Here is a 22,667-nt window from a genome sequence, read left to right on the forward strand (position 1 = left end):
CATGCATAAATCATTCTTTCAGACTTTACGTCACCAGCTATGTTTTTAATAGCTGCAGAAAGTAAAGTTCAGAAAGTAAATATTTAACATTATAGTCAGACACTCTGTGCTTTGCATTGTACTAGAAAATCTAGCATATTGTAAGCATAGGGCAAAAGAGCTATGCAATATTTAATGTGTAGTTTTTCAGCAGGCTGAGGAACCAGTTTAAGTTGCCAATCGTCATTTCTCTGTACAATTGTCATTGTGTCTCTCTAATGTGTTTGCAGAATGATAATTTCCGCTAAATTTAAAGAAGTTGAAGGAACTCTGCACTGTACTCCACACAATGGACCCATTTGTCGCAGATCAGTTGCTTCTAGAGGAGTAGAAAAGTTGACCATTGAATGGCTACAGGAAGTGCATATAATTGTACACTTTTTGGGCTTCTGATATCCCCCAAAAGTAGTCTTTTTCCTCTCCTCCTCGCCTCTCCTTTCCTCTTAAAGCTTCAGCAAAGTTGTTTATACTACAGCTCAATGAGACAAAATACTACAGGTATTGGATCTGTTATCCAGAATGCTCTGGACCTAGGGTTTTCCTAGATAAGGGATCTTTTCATAAATCATCACTATCACCATACCTCAAGTGTACTTAAAAATCATTTAAACAGTAATAAAACCCAATAGTATTGCTTTTCCTCCAATAAGGACTAATTATACCTTAGTTGGGATCAAGTATAAGGTACTGTTTTATTATTACAGAGAAAAAGGAAATCATTTTTAAGAATTTTAAGAATATTTGTTTATAATGGAATCTATGGGACATGGCCTGTATAATAGGTTTTTGGATAAAGGATAACATTTCCTTTACAAGCACTGGTGCAAATACAAAAATGTTCTGGTATTCTGTAACATTGGCTCCACTGGGTACTTAATAGGGTAGCTGATAAAGGATCCAGGGGTTACCCATGTACCACCCAACCTTTTTTAAAACAATGCTGCTAACTGCAGCCAGTGCTGTATTTAAAGCAAGAAGCAAGCCTGTGCCTTTGGGCACAAATCACAGGGCAAAATACAAAAAACAGAGCGTCTGTCCTTTATCTGCACTTTGCATCTTTCCTCTTTAGCAAATAAGTCCAAGTATGATATATTCTATTGATATTACTGTAGCAAATAGGCATTACTGCTTCCTTTCCAATGATATAAAGGCTGTGCCAATGTTTAAAGTAAATAGCACCCCCACTTACCTGTGCTCCTGTTAGCAGAAAACTGCACCCACCCAGGGATCTTCCAACGAGCACCACCGAGCGATTCTTTTCCTGTTTCTTCTTTCTTTGCTCAGATCTATGCACAGTAGAGTGAAATACCTAACTTTAACAAAAAAGGCCATCTTTTTCACTACTACTGCACATGTGTTGGCCCCAGGGTTTTAAAAAAAGAAGAACAGGTGGTACTCGCTACAAAGAACCCTAAGCCAGGGCACATTTCTGCTAACAGGAGCACAGGCCCGGGGTATCAGCTAAGTAAATGCAAAAACTGGGTGGTGCCTAACTTTTGGCACACTGTGACTGTAAATTTCCTTCTGCTTTAAGCGTGCTTCTCGAGAATAAACTCGTTTCTACGAATGTCATTTACTTAAAAGCCTGAACTGAAAAAGTCTGAGCGGGTAAAAGTCATGGAAAATTCACAAAACTGCGACTTTTTCTAATTGTCACTCCAAAACCTTTACTTTTTGGACATAAAATCAGCATCAAAAATCTGAAAACCTGTAAAGTTTTCAGGGAAGGGAAGGAACATCTGCCATTGACTTCTACACAATCTCACCAGGTTTTAGCTGGCAAATTGTCGGCTTTGGATTTTTAGCTGTTTTGACACATAGTAAATCTTGAAAAAGTTATAACCTTTTCTTTTCGCAACTTTTTCAAGTTGTGCCGCTAAAAAATCTGAATTCTTCATACTTTTTTATGACTCCTCAGCTATGTTCATTCATATCACATAATTTTAAGTTCTCAAACTGCATAAACACTATCTTGAAAAATATAGTAATATTAAACTTTTAGAGAATGACTATAGTCTGAGTACAGGTTTGCTAATATATGAATGATTTAAAAAATAATAAAACAAGTATATTCAGGGCACATAGACTTGCCAGCATAAAGAGAAACAAGAGTAGGAACTGATTTACCAGTTACAGTGAAGGTTACACATACATATTATTTAATAAACAATAGGGACCTGTGGATGGATTTGCACAGTTGGAAAGCAGATGTGTAACTGAACAGGTGATTATAAGGCTATCAGTAGCCTTTCTTATTTATGACTGCAATGGATAGAGGTGGTTGAGAGAAAACTTAGTGAGGATGAAGTTGTAGACAGGATAGAAAAAACTAGTGCATCAAAATTGTTTTTAGATTTTACTGAGGTGCAAACAAATTCTGTCAATGCTGTATTCCGGTACATTGGTGAGAACCTATTCTCTTTTAAGGAAGGAAAATAAAGGCTCAAGTACGAATGCAGTGCATGATGCAAACTATGTAGTGATGGGCGAAATGTTTCGCCAGGCATGGATTCGCCGCACGTCCAAAAATTGTCGCCGGCGTCAAAAAAAGAATAGTCGCGGGCGACAATTTTTTTTGCCGCACAACATTTTTGCCGTTTCGCGAATTTTCCGCCGTTTCGCGGATCTTTTGAAAGATTTGTGCATTTTTCGGCGAAGCGAAACGTAACAGATTCGCTCATCACTAAAACTATGCTTTTTGGGCACAAATCAACTTTTTTCCCCACAATACATTAGGGTTGATTCACTAAAGGTCGATATTTCGAGCGCTATTTATAGCATGCGTTAAAAATTTTATTGCGTCTAATTTTTCGCGTCTTAGCGCACGATTCACTAAAAGGATACTTGCGTTAATTTAGACGCGATGCTGTTTGCGTTTCTTAAGTCGCGGAGACTATTTTTGTGCGGTATTTGACGGAACGCACGCTAATGAACACATTGCACACAAATAGTCGCTGCGTGCAAAAAAACGCACGCCATATTAGCCATACATGCCATTACTTTCGTAAAACTACTTTTAAGAAAATGACCATTTCTCTGCAAACTGGAGGCTACATTACTCTAGGGCCAACACAGACTTGAATAAATAACACTGCAAAGTCCATATTTTATTGCCAAAAGCTCATGAACTGTACTTTTCTATAATTACCGCCTGACTCAAGTAGGTGTTATTTTTCGCACAGACAAATGCAATATTTAACGCGTCTAAGTGTTTGTGAATCATGCGTTTCTGCGCGCAAATTAATATAATGCGTTAAAATGAACGCATTCGGTAACACAAAACTTAACGCATATGATATGCGACTTAACGCACGCGATAATACTTTAGCGAATCGCACGTTTTTTTCACGTCAATTTTAACACAATAAGAGTGAGATAAAACTTATCGACCTTTAGTGAATCAACCCTATTGTTTCTTAAGAATTCAATTGTCAGTTCAGCCCACAGCTAAGTTGTCTAATGCATGTAATGCAACAAAATGAATCCTAATTACTTTGTGTGTTTCTGTGACTATCATTTGGATAGTGGGATTGATGTCACTTATGGCATACCGATGTGGAGACACTAATACCAGCATTAGCATGTGACTTCATTTCTAAACTTTTGTCAGAGTATTGTAATGAAAAGCACAGTTTCCCAGGTGCAGCAACACATTGCAACCAATCAAATGCTTGTTTTCGAACAGCTGACCAATAAATACTTCCTGCTGATTGTTACTGTGGGTTACTTGAACAGTGACAAATGTTGCACCTTGTCTTCATTTTTGGGAGGAAAGCCTGGCTCGGGACCCAAAATGTAAGAGGGGGTGCCATTATATGTTATAAATGAGAAATTAACCGTCTGGTGTTTTTTTTTATTTTTCATAAGCAAATTCCATTTTTCCTCAACTTTTTCAAGCAGAAGTTTTTTGTTTTTTTTTTTTTTAGAAAAAATGAACTTAAATCAGCAGGAGGCTTGGTTGGCTTCATCTGCTGCACAGACAAGAATCATGGAAATTGCAGTAAGCATGGTTACCTTATGGCAGTTGCATTTATTTATAGTTTTATATATTCTGCTGGTAGTTGTATATATATTACATTTAACATGCACAAAACAGTTATTTTGACTTAAATTCCTGATTTAATTTGTCAGTTGTTTATATATATATATACACATTGCAACCAATCAAATGCTTGTTTTCAAACAGCTGACCAATAAATGCTTACTGCTGATTGTTACTGTGGGTTACTAGACCAGTAACAAATGTTGCACCTTTTACTGCACTTTGTCTTCATTTTTGGGAGGAAAGCCTGGCTCGGGACCCAAAATGTAAGAGGGGGTGCCATTATATGTTATAAATGAGAAATTAACCGTCTGGTGTTTTTTTTTAATGTATAGTAATTTCCTATTTTTCATAAGCAAATTCCATTTTTCCTCAACTTTTTCAAGCAGCAGTTTTTTTTTTGGATTTTTTTTAGAAAAAATGAACTTAAATCAGCAGGAGGCTTGGTTGGCTTCATCTGCTGCACAGACAAGAATCATGGAATTTGCAGTAAGCATGGTTACCTTATGGCAGTTGCATTTATTTATAGTTTTATATATTCTGCTGGTAGTTGTATATATTTTATATTTAACATGCACAAAACAGTTATTTTGACTTAAATTCCTGATTTGATTTGTCAGTTGTTTATATATATGTATATAGTTCGTCTACTCAATAAATTACTTTTTATTTTTGCACCTAAGTCCTGAGAGAGCGGCTTCTTTTTCTTCTTATCTCGGTTTCACTGTGAAGACTGCACCCAGGCGGATTTGAGATTTATACGTGAGTGCCAGTATTGCATTTTGACTATATATATATATATATATGTGTGTGTGTATATATTTTATATATATAAAATGAATTAAGGTATTAAAGTAAAATTATTTGTTTGGTGGATGTTAAATGTAAAAACGATGATCTGATGGAGCTCCTTTGCTTCAACATCATAAACTTTTTGCTTGAAAACAAAGGGATGCAGGAGAAATCTGCAAAAGTCCATAAGTCAGTACAGAAATAGGATTAAAAATCCGGAATGCTTGGGAGCTGGGCTTTTCCTGATATCTCTCAGTAATTTGAATCTCCATACCTTAAAGGTGGCCATACATGACTGATATTATTGCACAGAAACATCGTGTATGGCGGGAGACAAGGTGACTGATCGTCGATCGGGCAGGACTGAAAATTTTGATCGGGTGCATTTGAAGGTGCCCGAACATCTGAAACGTTAATGCTGAATCGTCAGATACGGCTAAGAATTCCTTCGTTTTTATCTGCATATCTGCAATTCAGCTCTTGACGTCAGTCAAGTGGACAAACAATCTTAATTTCTTAAGACCGATGGTTGTAGCATATATGGCCACCTTAAGTCTGCTTAAAATCTTTAGAAAACAATTGCTAGTTTAATAATTCTCTAAGCTGTAGTGAATGGTTAACACATTTGTTTTACAAAAACTTAATTTTATTCTTATATAGTTTCTTCTTTTATATTTGTGCGTTCCTCAACTGAACATACTTTTACCTGGCTGCAAAGAATACACTAAGGGGCATATTTATTATAGTGTGTAACCCAAGATTACTGGTGATGTTGCCCACAGTAACCAGCAGTTAGATTTCACAAGTCACCTACAAGTTACAAAACAAAAGCAAACATCTGATTGGTTCCTATGGGCAACATCACCAGTGATGTTGGCTTACACACTGTAATAAATATGCCCCTTATGCTTTGAGTCAATAGCTGATTTCACCTGGTCTGATTTTGCATGGCGTTGCTTGCCTTGGGAATAAAATAATAGGTTGGGGAAATGCATTCATAAATTGTTTATATAAATAAATTGTTTTTTTATATAAAAAAAACTAAACCTTTAATTACTAGTATGTAAAAAATGTGTACTCTTTAAAGTCCATTTTAATCACTACTCAAACTTCCCTTGCAACAAATACATGCTGTATATTGCTATCTTTCGTCATACTAATATTATTCAAGTATGTACGCATAAAATGTACACTTTCTTATTATTTGTTTAAAACACAAATACTGTATCTTGTACCAGCAATTAACAAAATGCATAAACGATTTTTATTTAAACTTTTTACACAGCCTGCAGAAAGCATCAGTGATTTCTCCTGTATTTAAAAGATGAAATACCACAATGCTAACCCATAAAGAGCACTACGGTCTTAACCAGTGGAATATTATGACCTTCAATTACCAAAAACAGTTAAGTGTGATGTGGCTTGATTGCTAGTGTGTAGAACATGCTAATAAAGGAGTGTATTAAACTTTCAGCATAATATTTAACAGTTCATTTTCAGTCATTCAGTTTATTTTCAGTGCAAAAGGAAACTGGCTGAAGACATACTGATGATTCTAACAAGTCCCTTGCAATGCAAATCTAGAGCGTAAATGTAAGTTCCAAATCATTTACATGCAGCAGAATGAACTGTAAAAAGCAACAGTACAAGTTTACAGAAAGAATATGTCCCTTAAAGAATTATGGGGCATGTTTTAAAAAGGCAGTATCACAATTTAAGAAATAAATAAGTACAACCGTCAGTGTGAAGTATCAGTTTCTAACTGACACATATGTATGTCTTTATTAACTATACAGAATTTGAAAGGGAACTAGTACTATAGGAAAAGGGCACTTTTCTTGGCCATTTTACTTCTTGTTCCAGTAAAATGATTATTGCAGTAATTATTGATTGTTAAGGCATATTTTTGGATGATGCTCATTGAGCTAATATTGCAAAGAAAATGATTGCCACATGGCTAGCTAAGGCTTATGTCACAAATAGAACATTTTCTAAGGGCTGAGTTGTTTATTGCGCCCCCATTGGAAACAACAAAAACTATTTTGAGCCAGCTACAAGTAGCAGCTATATTAATCTTCTAGCATGACTTAAGCCTAAACATAAATCATTGATAACTATCATTACCAACACAGATGAGCACACTTTTTCATTCAGCATAGGTATGTGGCCATATTTGTAGTTGTAGAAAAGAAATCAGAAGATCTGTAAATGTATAATCTGTATATGTAAAAAAAGATGTCATTATTAGCCCCTCCTTGCCTTTTTCATCAACCAATGGGATCAGAGCCCTTGCTAGCTCTACCCCTGTCTATATAAGTTGCTGTCCAGTCTCCATGTTTGGACAAATTTTGCCCAGGTCTTCCTTTCTTAGGTACCTATCCATGCCATTGTAGTAACTTTTTTAAAGACAGTAGCAGGCTTTTAGAGGTAACCAGGAGCTGCAAATGGAAGCCCTAAGCAATTCTTTAGAATGTCCACAAGGGCATAACACTCAAAATTAGAGGTGGCTTAGGCTACGGAGGCATGTGGAATCCCTGTATCTTTCATCTTTCCCAAATACTCGCAGGGTGAGGTGGCTAGTGTAGAGAGCGATTCTAACGCTAAAAGCCAAAAATATTTTTTTCAGTTTTCTTTCTTCATCAGAACCCTTTTTTACCCTTTGCCTTGCCCAGTAATAAATTGGGACAATCAACGAGCATTGTTCGGATTTTGTTTAGTATTTCCTGTCACTGCCATGGCTCAACAAGGAATCTCCAGTAAGAAAATCCAAGCTTCCAATTAAATCACCTGTGTGTGTACTATTATTATTTTCATGTTTACGGGTATCCCTTTTTATTATTATAAGCATTGCTACAATGGTTATGTTTCTCTCTGTGGTAGAGAAAGACTTTTTTTGGTTTAGGAGTTAAATGATATTGCTGAAAAGTAAAACCATTCGGCATGTTTCAAAATTCCACAAATGCTAGTGGTTAGTCACCGGTAAAGCAATTCACAGATAAACAGCCAAAAACTTTTGCCTGTGTTTTGTAAAAAGTTCTGAAATACTAAAAGGTGCCAAAACAACAGTGAAAATGGAGGGATTCATCACGTCTCAGATTTCAATAAATGCTCCTTCCCCATTGCTCTATTTGCCATTATTTACTAAAGCAGGGAAAAATGTTGCTTGAGATTGAGATGGTTTTTTTGGGAGTGAGGGAAACACAAAGAAAAAGTATGGATGGGAACACCCAACACAAATAAGGGGAGCACTGTTGGAAATGTGTTCCTAATATATATATATATATATAGAGAGAGAGAGTGAGATATATAGATATATAGATATAGATATTTATATTTTTAAAATAATTATTAATGCTTATACATACTGTAAATTGCATTTTACATTATAGCATAATGCACTTTACTTTTCAGATGATCTGGATTTGTTTATATCAGGGTGTAAGCCAGAACTCTGGTCACTGAAGGGTTAATCCACTTGTTTGCTATAATAAGTGTGGTTTGGTGTTGGTTCATTGGTTCTATAAAGCACTTTTCTGTTTTGTATTATTGTATCTTGATAAAGGTCCCAGGTGAGGGCCGACACGTTGATCCAATAAATAGTATATATTTGTATAAATTCCTGGTGTGCACCAGCATTTTTTCAATTTTGTGAAATATTTCTGATTTGCATCCAGGTTAAAATCCTAAAGTGTGTGTGCCTAAACCTTCAATAGCACATATATATAATGTTTTGTTATGTTTTTCTATGTATATATGTATATATGTATTAAAAACAAGCAAACAGGCTGCTAAACAATTACAAACATTTTACATCCTACATTACATACACAAGTAGCCATTTTCTGTTTGTGATTCTAATATGCTTTTGGAGCTGCATTTCTCTCCGTTCATATGGTCCCTCTGTCTGGTTGCCTGGTTTGCAGGCACATTGGTCACACTTCATAGACTTACTTTTATATTTACAGACATCCCCTAAATAAAGCCTAAAATAAGAACGGGTAGTACTGTTGCCTCCCTGTTTTGGGTTGCTAAGCAGCACCTGAGCGAGACACTGCATTCTCCTCAAATGCAGTGAATTTAATGATCACTTTAAAATTAAGCATATATTTCTTTTTACTAGAAATTTACCTACATGTTTCATAAATGAGTGAGCTACTTTATGTACGTATATCTTAAATACATCCTAAAGAGATCTCTTTTGAAATTGCTATCTTTCCATTTGCCCAGAGTAGCAGGGAACAAAGATCCATGATCTTATAAAGTCAGCTGGACCAGTTTAGGGCAACATCATGAGAACCACTTACCCTGTAAATTTTTCTGTTGCATATTTCCATATTCAAAACAGGATCATACATAAGCTTTTCCTGTCAGTCTCTTTAAAAAATGTCTGACTGTTACTGAATTTATTTTAAAATGTTATCTTTCCTTTTGATTTAATTTATTATGTACAGGTATGGGATCCATTTTCTGGAACCCCTTTGTACAAAAAGCTCCGAATTACAGGAAGGCCACCTCCCATAGACTCCATTTTAATTAAATAATTCTAATTTTAAAAATGATTTTCTTTATCTCTGTAATAATAAAATAGTACCTTGTAATTGATCCTAACTAAGGTTTTATTAATCTTTATTAGTGTCAAAATAATCTTACTGGTTTATTTATTACTGACGTTTTTTTTTTACCAAGCTTTCTGGATAACAGAACATTAAGGGATGGGATAATGGACTTGGTTTCTGTCACTACAGCTTTAGAAGAAGTTGCCTTGGTAAGAAATAAATGACTTATAATTGCATTGTGTTGGTCCAAAGCACCATGAGACAGATTTCAAGGTAGATTTTTTTACATATCAAACTGTAGATTCCAGGGGGCATTCCTGGCATGGCATTTTCCACAATTATTAACACATTTATGAGTGCCAGGAAAAATATCCTGACAGTCAGAAGAGTGTTTTATCCAATGCACACCTTCACATCAAAGAAGAAAAAAAGGTGTCAATTGGCATAGCATGTTCAACTACTTTGAGCAGTCAAACACCATTCTACTTCATGGGGTGTTAGAGCTCAGCTGCAGCACTGAACTCTAACAGCCCTCCAAATCATGAACCCCTGATGCAATTTGCAAGCAGCAATTACGAATTTAGACCACCGTTTTCTTAGTCTGCTCAATGTGAAAGATTTTTTTGGATTCAGCCCCAATCCAGTTAATATGTACATTTTGCTAAGATACTAGCTCTCTAGCTCGATCCCCATGGCATTCTAATTCTGTTTCCTATGTTATCCAAAGATCAAATTACCTGAAAAAGTTATATTTTTGTAATTTGTTATGTGATCCCTCCATTTTTTTTGTAATATATATGCCAGTTTCAAAAACCCCACCTCTGCCCCTTTCGTTGCATGTTTACATAAAAGCTAAGTGCTACTGAATACCACACAATAAAAGAACAGCTTAATCCTCCTCTTATCCTATGGGACACACGGGCTGCCCGCTAAAAAGTTCAGTTTGAAGCATATGGTCTATTTGACATATCATGAAATACAGTATTTATCTCTCGTTTCCAGGACTATTGTGCTTGCTTAGCATATGTGTGGTCTGAAACTGACAAGTTATCTGGTGTTAATAAACTTAACTACATACCTAGTCCAATAATGCAGCATTTTTTGTATCAGCGGGGTTAAAGAAGATTTAGTGATTGGGGATAAGGGCCTCGCATGTATAGTTCTCCAGGGCCTATTAATACGTGGAGGCAAACCTGGATTATATTAGGAAGAGATTTGTTTTACCTGCTCTGGATCCTGGCTTTGTGGGCTGCTCAAAGAGGTGCTCAGACCTGCTACTCCCAGTGTTGGTGATCCTGCAGCAGCCTCTGCATGTCCAGCTGTTTGGGTTGTTGGAAACCCGTCCTCGCTTTCTGACAAGCTCTTCTCTTGGAGCATTTCCTTCATCAACAGAAAGATAAGTTGTTACACTGTGTCCTCTTACAAAGAAAATAAAAGTAAACATTTGAACTGAAATGCTAAAATTTCAAGATTTTTATTTTATAAATTTTTAATTTTATTTATTAATACTTTTTCTTATAAAAAAAACCTTGTTAAAAAATAGTGTTTGTTAAAATATGTTATTGTAAAGAATCATTCTAAATTCAGATTTTAAATTATTTTTATAAATTGACTTGCATCGTGGAAAACATGGTTTAAGATTTTCATGCCATAAATTAAACAGATGAATCTCTTAAATGCATTGTTACTTTATATATAAAGTTTATAGAAGAGTGCTTAATACATTAATAAGCTCTTCATTCATTCACATTAACTAAACCTAAATCATGACAGATAAATCACTGTATCCTCATTCACATTTGTTAATCAGGGTAATCAGAGACAAAAGAATTGTTTTGCAAAACAAAAATCAAGTAAAAAATATTTTCAAATAATCTTTAAGCATTGTCATGTTGGGTAGATCATCCGTACATTAATCTTATGGGCGCAGTTGTTATTTTATTAAGACAGTATCAATATGTTTACAGTTTTACAAACTTTTCCTGTTCTAGATTTTCTCCAAATGTCATGTGATCGATAAATAATGGTAATTATTTTGGAAAGATATAAAAAGTTCCAATTATTAGCTTTACTTAATCTTTTGTGCACACACTAATTGGGCTGGTGTCGTTAATATGCAATCAGCACTTCAATATTCCATGAAGTGTATTCTAATTGCATTTTTTTAAATAGCCTCATAAACCACTAGGAAATTACAATTACAATTATCAAAAGCCAAAAACATGTCTCTATAAGATTTCATTAAAATATCAATAGAAATCATAATATTTATATTTGACCTGAACCAATATTTTTTTTCACACACTATTAAATTCTTACTTAATAAGAAGAATATTTCATAGCTGGGATTCTAGATAAAACTTTTTTGCAGTTTTATATTCTTTTTAAAATTATGAACTTAAACTACTAAATCCACTGTTGAGCACAGACTTTAAAAAACTGTTGTTTCCCAGGAATCTGAGAACGAGTGCTTCTTTAGCCCAACCTCAAAATTGCCCAGTTGCTACTTACTATACTATAAAGGATGTCAGTGTGTATGTGTTTTACTAAGTCCAAATAGATAGATAGATAGATAGATAGATAGATAGATAGATTTACAATGTTTATTGACATTACGAATCCAGGAATACATTCTGATGCACATGATCTTTATGGATGTGACCAAAATGTTGAATTTATAAAAGACTAGCATTATCAATGAACATACTTGCATTTCATAAGCTAATAAGATGAAAATAGGAACTGTATAAATACCGATGACCTGCAAAAACGCAGAACAAGGCAAGAAATACATGACTGGATTTTCAATACGGTACTTCATGGTGGCACGTCTAATGGTAAAACCCACATGAATAAAATAACATCCATTTCTATGGATTGCACACACGTGTGATATACTGCTCTGCAGTATTAAAGTGGTAATTGTCACAGAACTGGCCCACCATTTTTTTCACGTTTTCTAGTCTTAAGATTCTACAACATCAGGAAAACAACATATGTAGGACAGCACAGGTTATTACAAGGATGGCAGATTCTAGGCCCCCCAGTTTCTGAAGTTTAGTGCCCAAAAGCCTCTTGTTATCTGTAGGTCAACTAAGACTCTAAACTGTAGAAACTGTAGTTTAAAAAAGTTGATAAAAACCCAGAGTTTTACATGCTTTTAAAGAAGCAGTTAGTTGCTTTAATTGACCCAAGAAAATATAATTGATTCATGTAATTATGATCTTATCAGTAACAATTCATTAATTCGAATTTGCGACTGATTTCTTACAGCATTCGTGTGTGTTGGGAAAATACTATGTAATCTCTTCAGGTCAGTAGCTGCACCTCCCAGTAATGAGGCACACACGGGATTCCATTTTCATCTCTTTACATCTTTATTTTTAGAGAAGGCTGAGCCAACAGTAAACAAAATGCATGTATAGCGTGCTGCACTCTGAAGTGCACTATGTGCAATTTATAGTTAGTTCAATGCAACAATTTTAATAATTATCTACAGAAAAGGGAAAGGGAAAATTTATTAAAAAAAAAGGACAAGGAGAAAAAGAAATGTTGTAAAAATATAGAGAAAAAATAGCATTTACCGCTTCAGTAACTGGAGGGAACAAAACCTCTGTGTATGGTAGAATAAACTACAGAATATATAAAATAAAGGTAAATGCGGAAATGGATAAAACAAACTTCTGCAGAATATTGTAGGAATTAGAAAGCTCTATAAATTTGCCACTGCCTCTGCGCAGGCCAAATCCAAACTTATATAAGTACATAGGTATGTTTGTATATTTTTAATTACACAGGCATGGGATCGGTTATCCAGAAACCTGTTATTCAGAAAGTTCCAAATTACAGGAAGGACACACATTTTTTAACTATTCAAATGTTTAAAAATGATTTCCTTTTACTCTGTAATAATAAAACAGTTAATTGTACTTGATCCCAACTAAGATATAATTAATTCTTGTTGGAGGCAAAACAAGCCTATTCAGTTTATTTAATATTTAGATGTTTTTTTTAGTAGACTTAAGGTATGGAGATCCAAATTACAAAAAGACCCCTTATCTGGAAAACCCCAGGTCCAGAGCATTCTTGATAACATGTCCCATACCTGTTCAAGCAATACATAAATAGAACATAAATAACTATACACAATATAGTGCTGGGTTCTTTTTTCATTATTTTATTATTAAAGAATGAAGAATTGGTGGATATTTTCATTCCTAAGGTCTCCAGGTCTTAAATAGGGTGAAATTTAAAAAAATTCACCACAGAAAGTACAGACCAGTTACAGTAAACATGAAACGCTAAGAAGAAAATAAATGTACATTGTGCATGTGTGCATATAAGTACTGTATATGTGTGATAGACATGTATATGTTATACTGAACAAAATGTAGACTCAACAAAGACTTTGTTTTCACTTTGGAAAAGAAGGTCTTTTAACTCTAAAGGTGACTGCCTTTATATATATATTTTTATATGATATTTTAATATGGATGAGTTTTTAAGGATTTTCCTGAACAGTTTCTCTTTTTTCCCCATTAACAATAATAAGTATAATAAACCATTTATGTAGATTAGTGCAGCATGCATAGTTTCATTATATTCCTCTTCACTTGTCTTCAACATCATTATAAATTCCCAAATGCATAACAGCGTATAAAGCAAACATGTGCACATTATGGCTCTACTACAACACCCAGAATCCTCTGACAGCCTCAAGAACATCTGGGCAGGCCATACCTTGCCCATCATTAATTAAAAAGTCTGCGAATCCCTTAAGCTGTGATCCTATTACATTTATTTGTGGGGCTTTTGTTCAGATCCTGTATGTAAGATCACTAACCAGGTCCCTACTATGTTCCTAACAATATCAGTTCAGTTTGCAGTATTCTCTCTAAAACTGTATCCATTTGAGAAAAAAAACATTTATGACACTTTTCTATAATAATATGCTACTGTACTATTTTTTGAGGGGGGTCTGGAAAATGTTCTTCTCTGTTAAATAAATCAGTCCACTTTCCTTCTTGTGCCATTGTGTAACACTGACTGCTATATCCTCTGCATCGTAACAACCTGCAAACTGAACATGACACCAATCAATCAAAACAAAGCTTTCCACCACCACCCAACACACTCACATACCATTTTAATGTAAAATTCAAGAAGCAACGCAATATTAATGATAGTGTTGAGTCAGTAGTCGTATAGAATAAGCTACCTAAATATTTTCTAAAAGGTAAAATAGCCATCGTAAATAGGTTCTGCCCTGTTACTGTGTCGTAATTCCATATTTTGTAATGAATTTGGCCTAGAAAGAGTAGTGAAGCAGAATGTTCTTCTATAAAGCTCCTGGATACTGAAAAAGGCCCCTTTTGTATTAAATGTATCTAATTAGCCAAGTTTAGGTATTCCTCCAGGTAAAAAAAAAATATTTTGCACTAATTAGAAATATGATTTTAGGAGTAAGGTTGAGAGTAAATATTTTGGCAGATACATTTTGGGCAGAATTTGCAACCATGAGAATTTGATTTATAGTGCTGTCTGTCGCTGGTGTTTATTTTTCCAGCTAAGAAGCTTGCTTATATCCCCTTGAAAAAAAATTACTCATCTGTCATATTTACGTCTTAAAAAAACAGAGTGTTTCACGCCTGCTGCAGAATTATCAATGGAAGGAACAGTATGTAAACTGTGCTTTCTATAAAATGACATGTAAAGCAGTGCTCCCTGGCAGTTCAGCCGCTCACATTAAATGAATCATGCTTTAAATCACCATAACATTTAAATACATTTTTTTCTGATGGTTTTGCAACAGCAACTGTTTCTATTAATTAGAGATCTAAGCAGTAAGGTATGGATTTAGGAATAAGGCAAGTAAGGTGGAGAGAATCTTTTCTTGACCCTATTTACACACTTTATGCCACGTGTTTCCAACAAGATAATCATTTCTCGCCAACATAGGGAATGCATATATATATATACATGGTTCTCTAGTTAACGTAAGCTTTCTCCCCATACAGAGTTAAATGGGGGGCCTGATGCACTCTAATTACACATCAAAGCACTAATCAAGATCATGTAAAATAACTGATGCACTTCAGTATCTTGAGGTTAAGAGCCCCATTAAATGGTTCCGTTTACACAGTTAAAAAGAAGTGGAACTTTAATCTTTTGTATTTACATATTTCCAAGCAACACAAAAGCCATGGGATTCTACAGCTGGAAAACAAGAACTGAATGTGCTCTCAGGATGATATACAGGGGGCTCAAGCTTGGCCGACATGTGGCTTATTTCCAGTTTTACAAGGCAGTTAGATTCAGTACTAGATGGGTCTTATTTGGAAAAAACCTTATTTTGTACTGGTTAATGAGGCTAAATCAGTTTGGGCTGTGTAATGGCAATGCTTCTTGCTGTATTGTGACGTCACAATCCTTTCAACTATCAAACTGTTTAATGAAGATGTTCATTGTCTGCTGATGACTGCAGTCACATAAGGACCCAATGTTGGGGTTTGGGAAAGAAATGGAATTATGACACCAAATGAATGTTCCCTTTCAAGGGTCTAGCACTTCTATTAACAAGACATCAAGGACTTTTCGCTTAGTTAAGGGGGGAAATGTTTCACTCCATATTTAATATAAAGTTGATTTGCTTTACAACTGTACATTCATTGCCAAAATGAAACACATGAATAATCACTTCAAATCCCCATTTTACTGGATGCACGAAAACCCTCTGCAGTTTTGTTTAGGATTTCAGAAATGAATTCCATCCCCATTTTTTTTCTATAAATAAGAACTCACCCTGCATTTGATTTCAAAGAGACCCTACACGATTGCAGTCCAATCTACCAAGTTCCATTTCTGCAGCTTATTTTAATGAGATTCCTTAGCTTTTTGCGGTTTTAGGTTATATTTCTATTCTAATGGGATCTAGCCAGCAAAATCTATCCATAATACTGATGCGTACTTAGTATTATAAATGTATTTCTAAGAGAAAACCCCAGCATGGGGGGGGGGGGGGGGAATCATATATGTATTATACACAAAAAAAGTCAAATTCAAGAGCCAAAAATGAAAATGTGCAGGATAGCTGTAATCTATAGAAATAAGCTGAGAGGTGGCAGGTTCCCTATCTATGTTCCTTTAACTAGAACACTCTCTCCCCACCTTCTCCTTCTTCCCTCCATTTCTCTCCCTCTCTTCCCTTTAGCCCTTACAATGCAGACCTATCATTTGCAGAAACCCACAGCAGATGTATATTTTCATTTCTGTAAAAGTGAGCAGGGGAAGCTCTTAAAAGCACAGGTCACTTGAAAGAGAGTGTGATGGGGAGCTGTAAGATGAACCATAAACACAGATCACAAGTCATATTCAGTGATGTATATAATGAGACTCACACCTAAAGGATGTTGCTCCTACCAGGAGAATAGCAAAGCACCATGATCATGCCATATAAATAGCGCGATGATAGCGCTCATCCCTACCTGGCGCAACTTTGTGCAGCCTGCTGTGCGCTCCATTACAGGGCAGGCCGAAGTGGCGAGGGGGTCGGCTGGCTGAGAGACGGATTTGTGCCTGGATTGTACTCCATGTCTAACAACACGTGGAAGCACTAGGTTTGCTTCAGCTTTCTAATGTGGAATTATTTAATGCTACAACGTTTTGTTGTTTTTTTTCTAACCAGATGAAGTCATTCGCATTAGTAACTTTGTTTATAAATGTGAAATTATTATATGGAAAAAATGGTAACATTCCCAGATCCCTGCCCAGTGCTCTTGGCCTGATCTCCCCCGAGTGCTGGGGCCCATGTGGTTTGCACAGAGTTACTAAATCTCAGTGCATTATTATATATCGCTAAATAAAAACTCGCACACTGGTATTATCTCGTTACTTTTTGTCTGCATGATGCTACTGTAATGGGCCAGACGGTGCTACTGTGATACCCAAGGCAGATGCGCCTAAGTGAGCAATCGAGCAGATAAGTGGAGCGGGGAGATGGAGCTCGGGCAGCAGATAAAAGGGAAAGCTTTACATTGGGCAGAGACGGGGAAAGGCCAATAAAGATAAGGTATGACAGCCTCACCGTGGGACCTGGGGCTCATCATCCTTGACTTTTACTTGAAACAAAGTGTGTGTTTGTGTGTGTGTGTGGGGGGGGGCTACTTATTTAGCAGAATGGTCCTGTTTGTGTTCATCCTTATATGCCCTTGTGTTTGTAAATGAGAATACAATATACAAATGACACAAGCGGACAACAAAATGCCAATTTTTTTGGCGAATTTCCAGGTCACTCACCTCTCTGGGTTAGATTGTTGCATGACAAGGAGACATATTTTAACCTGTAGCCGCTGTGAGTGTACAGCCCTGCAGATTCTTTGCATAATCCTTGTAATTGGAGCAACATGGGGGCTATAGGGAGATGCTCTGATGAGCAAAGCGGCCTGTTATCCATGGGGAATGAGAGATCCCAGACACTGACAGACCTGTCCGAGCTGGAGCGCACCGACTCAGCACACAAACATCTTGCCCTCCACCCATGGGGGAAATATACTCTAATAACGATCTAAAAAAGTCTGTTTCCAACCTCTCCTAAAAAATGTCAAAAAAATTTATTCTGCACCTAAACGGTTAATCTTGGGACCATCATTTAGCTGTCGTGCAATGTCTATTGATGCTGGGATTGTAAGATTAGCTTCTCTGGAACCCCGAACATTCCTGATATTAATTTGATCTTCTACACACTAAAAAAATCACCACTTTTTAATTATTCCTTAAGTTTATCTTTATTAGTGACCCTTCTATATTTTAATTTCGACAAAAATGAACTGTTGCTGTCTGTCTCTTTGCTATTGTCCTCTTCTCTCAAGTTTATTTATATTCAATTTCGCTAGGCCAACAAATGGAAGCGATCAGACGCAGTGAATGTGTGTGTATTGGAATGAAATGCTTGCTGAGTGCCTCTGAGTGACGTGTGTGTATATTCGTATGCTGCTCTCTTTAGGTAAGAGAAAATATTTATATTTACAGAGTCACGTTTCTTGGGATATCAGAGCTTTACCGTTTATCTAGTGTCAAAAGCTCTTTAACCTCTCAAACTAAACAAACAGGAAACGCTTTGAATTCTCCATTCTAAATGGTAAAGCATTTTAAATATATTACCTTGTATTTATATCTGATATGCTGATGATTTATACATAAACTGAATAAAAACAGAATATGGCATATTATGGTATAATAATATTAAAAGAGTTAATAGATTTACTACACATTATTTATTTAAACATTTTATTTAAAATGTTTTTTTTTTAGAATCAAATTGTCAACGCTCGAACGATAGAATGTTTTAAAATGATTAAGATACAAGTGATTAAAATATCTCTATAACTACTAAAGTACATACCATAGTAAATGCACTTTAGCGAAACGGATCTATTGTTATACCAGACTATAATTTATTGAGAATATTTCGCCATTTTTCATCCTTGCGACCTTGCAATGCGGCTGGTAAAGGCCATCAAGACTGAATTCTGCGGGCCCAAATTAATTATAATACTTTGTACCATGCAGTTAAATTCCAGAAATTTTTAGTATATAAATGATATCCAAAGCAATCTTTTTTACATATAATATAACCTACAATATTGCATTATTGCAAATTACATTGTTATTACTATTATCATTACTAGCATCATTGTCCTGGTGGTGCAGAATAGTTACATACAGGGTTGTTCAGCCAGAGGCCAGACTGTCATGGGATGCTGGCAGTCACTGGGTGATGGGAGTAATAATCTAGAGGTGTCTAATCTGTTACCAGGTTCGACACCTTTGATTACCAGGGAATTAAACACCCATCAGAACAAAGTGGCTTTTTTGCCCACTGCTGCATTTAGAGTAAAATTTAGTAAATTTAGTTGTTTAGTAAAGTTAAGTTTAATCTACTGTCGCAGGCGCAATTCTAAGCACAACTTTCATTGGTGAAGGCCTTCATTTACATCAGAACTAGTATTACGATTTGCAGTTTAAACGCACGCAGTTCTGATGTAAACCTAGGAAGTCAAAGTTGCGCCTGCGACAGTAGATTAAACGTATATTTACTTAATTTACCTTATTGTTTAGACTAAACAGTAACTCCATAGGCAGTTATTGGCAGCTAAGGCAGAAAATTCCTTTGCTCTGTTGGATGTGAGGGGGTTAGAAATAGGCTCTGAAAATTAGAAAGTAAAGAGCAATGCACCCAATACACCTAAAACCTTTCTGATGCGACCCTCATTGGCCTCATTGGCCTCTCCAGTCATATATTGTCAAACAACTGAAATCTACAGTAATTTGCTGAGAACATTATTTCCATGTGTATTGGAATATGTATTTTTGCTAAAGAAAAGAAGGGAATAGTTTGACAAGAGGGAGCAAGTTCACTTGGGTGCTTAGTAACTGGCACCACCCTCTATTCCTTGGGTGTATGGTATATAAACCTGCTGCTTGTTCTTTGCTACTTCCCGGGCCCCTGCCCTGCTCCCTGCCCTGTCTCCATGCCCTGCTCCCTGCCCTGCTCCCTGCCCTGTCTCCATGCCCTGCTCCCTGCCCTGCTCCCTGCCCTGTCTCCATGCCCTGCTCCCTGCCCTGTCTCCATGCCCTGCTCCCTGCCCTGCTCCCTGCCCTGCTCCATGCCCTGTCTCCATGCCCTGCTCCCTGCCCTGCTCCCTGCCCTGTCTCCATGCCCTGCTCCCTGCCCTGCTCCATGCCCTGTCTCCATGCCCTGCTCCCTGCCCTGTCTCCATGCCCTGTCTCCATGCCCTGCTCCCTGCCCTGTCTCCATGCCCTGTCTCCATGCCCTGCTCCCTGCCCTGTCTCCATGCCCTGCTCCCTGCCCTGCCTCCCCGCACACAGAATAGTGCCAAGTAAATGGGCAACTTACAGTGGTTAAACAGGCTCCAGGCTCTAGGAACGTCCCTTTATATCCAAGAACGAAGCAGAAGCATTTCCTGATGGGTGCAGCTGGGTTCCCTGCAGTGGCAGTGAGGATGATCCTGCCAGGCCTGTGGGCACAGGGGAGTGGGCAATGCTGCCTTTAGATTGCGGCACAGCTGCTTCTATGGATCAGTTTCCCTTCCCACTGTGTCCGCATCCCGATCTCTCATTCCACACAGGAGAGAGGAGACATTCCCAGATCCCACGGAAACTTTTCCTTGATCTTCTCTAAAAAAAAGTTTCTCAGAGATAGATTTTTTTGGCCTTCTTTTCCCCCTCCCCTTCTAGTCTCCCCCCTCCTGCTGACGTTGCCGCTGTCAATCAGTCTCAGTGCAAGTCTGTTCCCTCAGCATCATCCCCCAGAATTTAACTGTTTTAGTCCATTCGCCTACATTCTGGTGCTGTGCTCTGTGCAATTAGCCCCCTGCCCATCTCTCCACTGACCAGTGTCCACATTTCGGCTGATAAAATACATCCATTTCCCTGGCATTTGTACAGCATTCCCAGTGGGCACTGATCTAGGGCAATAATGTCCCGGACAATAGGGATTATTATCTCTCTCTCTTTCTCTTTTTATGGAGAGGGAGGCTGGCAAGATTATCTGTGTATAAAATGTTTTGGAAGACTTTTCAAGTTGTGTGCATTTGTAACGTTTTCACCTTTTTAGCAGATGGGGGAGGGAGGACATATTTTTCCTATATAAATGTCTAATTCACCCTGACTTTTCTTCATTATATAAAAATATTTAGACATAAACGTGCATAGCTACAACGAACACACTTTCATTACTCTGGTTTTACTAAAATCAAAATCATTTGAGGCTATTTCGTCTAAAAAGAATACGTAAAGCTGACAGGATTATTACAGGACTCTTACATGTACTTCCACAGAAAGTATAATTTCTGTTATATTAATGCCAAAAATATTTTAACCAAACTTTGGACTTTATCTATCGAAACATAGAAGATTCAAAAAATTTGTATTTTAGTTGGAAATTTCACGACTTGGAAAACATCAGAAATAATTTAGAAGGAATATGTCAATGTCCTACGTATCAAATTGTACCACTGGAGGATTTGGATCATTTAAATCGTTCACCAATAAGTATGCATGAGATTTATACATGGAATCTAAGGGTTAACAAAATGTTGTAAGCAATAAAGTACTTATATGCTACAGTTATGAAAAAAAAATTGAGTTAAATACAGTCGATGCAAATATTAGCAGACGATTAATTCTATACAAAATTCTTTCCAGCTGCTACCTCTACAAAGCTGAATTCGTTACCAAACGGTAAGCCCCCAATGTTTAAATGATCAGCTATAATATGTCTGACCCTCCAAGGGGTGTGGGTGAATGTCAGAGCCTAGATTATTCCATATTTCATGCTTTCTTAATCATCTTACCTCTCAGTGCTGTGGCATGAACTGACTGACAGCATAACTTGCGTGTTGCCTTTTTAAATAAATATTTTATTTTGATATATAGAGAGACAGACAGGGCATACAAAAAGGTGACAGACTGATGATAGATACATAGATAGATAGATAGATATTTTTGACAAGATAAAAAAATATTGAAAGATAGATAAATCGATTATTTTATTCTATAATTATAGTTTTAGGACTAAGGTAGATGATCGATAGATAGATGATAGATAGATAGATAGATAGATAGATAGATAACAGATAGGCAGACAGCTAGATGATAGATTCCAAGATTCTTAAAGCCCTGACTGACAGATAAGCGGACTGAAACAAAGAATTTAAGTATTAGATAGAGTTAAACCATACATTTGTTCATTAATACATAATTGCTAATACGTGGGTAAACATAAAGATAAACATTAGATATAGATAAAATAAACATTTATAGATAAAAAAAATATATACAAGTATTTTATACTAAGCAGGTTGGTGTATAGACGGATGCACATATGGACAAATAAAAATAGATGGAAAGATGTCAAATAGATGATGATAGAAAGATAGATAGATGATTGATAGATGATAGATGATAGATGATAGATAGATAGATAGATAGATAGATAGATAGATATAGTGATAGGTTGATACAAATTTAGATGGGTTACATTTACTCACATAAATGTGAGATAATCGTTGATAAAGTGATAGATAGAAAGATAGATGATAGATAGATAGATAGAAAGATAGAAAGATAGAAAGATAGATGATAGATAGATAAATAGATAGATAGATGATAGATAGATAGATAGATAGATAGATAGATAGATAGAGGGATGGATAGTA

The 22,667-nt window shown here is 36.3% G+C and overlaps 1 protein-coding gene across 1 annotated transcript in view; it reads right to left on the bottom strand.

Moving 5' to 3' along the window:
- tbx4 (T-box 4) overlaps window positions 1-20,673 on the bottom strand; it is a 100,130-nt gene extending 79,457 nt beyond the window's left edge. The window contains exons 1-2 of the mRNA XM_002933826.4: window positions 20,345-20,673; window positions 10,654-10,809 (exon numbers count right to left, since the gene is read on the bottom strand). Of these exons, the coding sequence (XP_002933872.1) occupies window positions 10,654-10,806 (153 nt within the window). The 5' untranslated portion in view covers window positions 10,807-10,809; window positions 20,345-20,673. The remainder of the gene's footprint in view (window positions 1-10,653; window positions 10,810-20,344) is intronic.
- Between the last annotated feature and the right edge of the window lie 1,994 nt (window positions 20,674-22,667).

This window comes from Xenopus tropicalis, chromosome 2, assembly GCF_000004195.4.
Source record: "Xenopus tropicalis strain Nigerian chromosome 2, UCB_Xtro_10.0, whole genome shotgun sequence".
Taxonomy (NCBI): Eukaryota; Metazoa; Chordata; class Amphibia; order Anura; family Pipidae; genus Xenopus; species Xenopus tropicalis.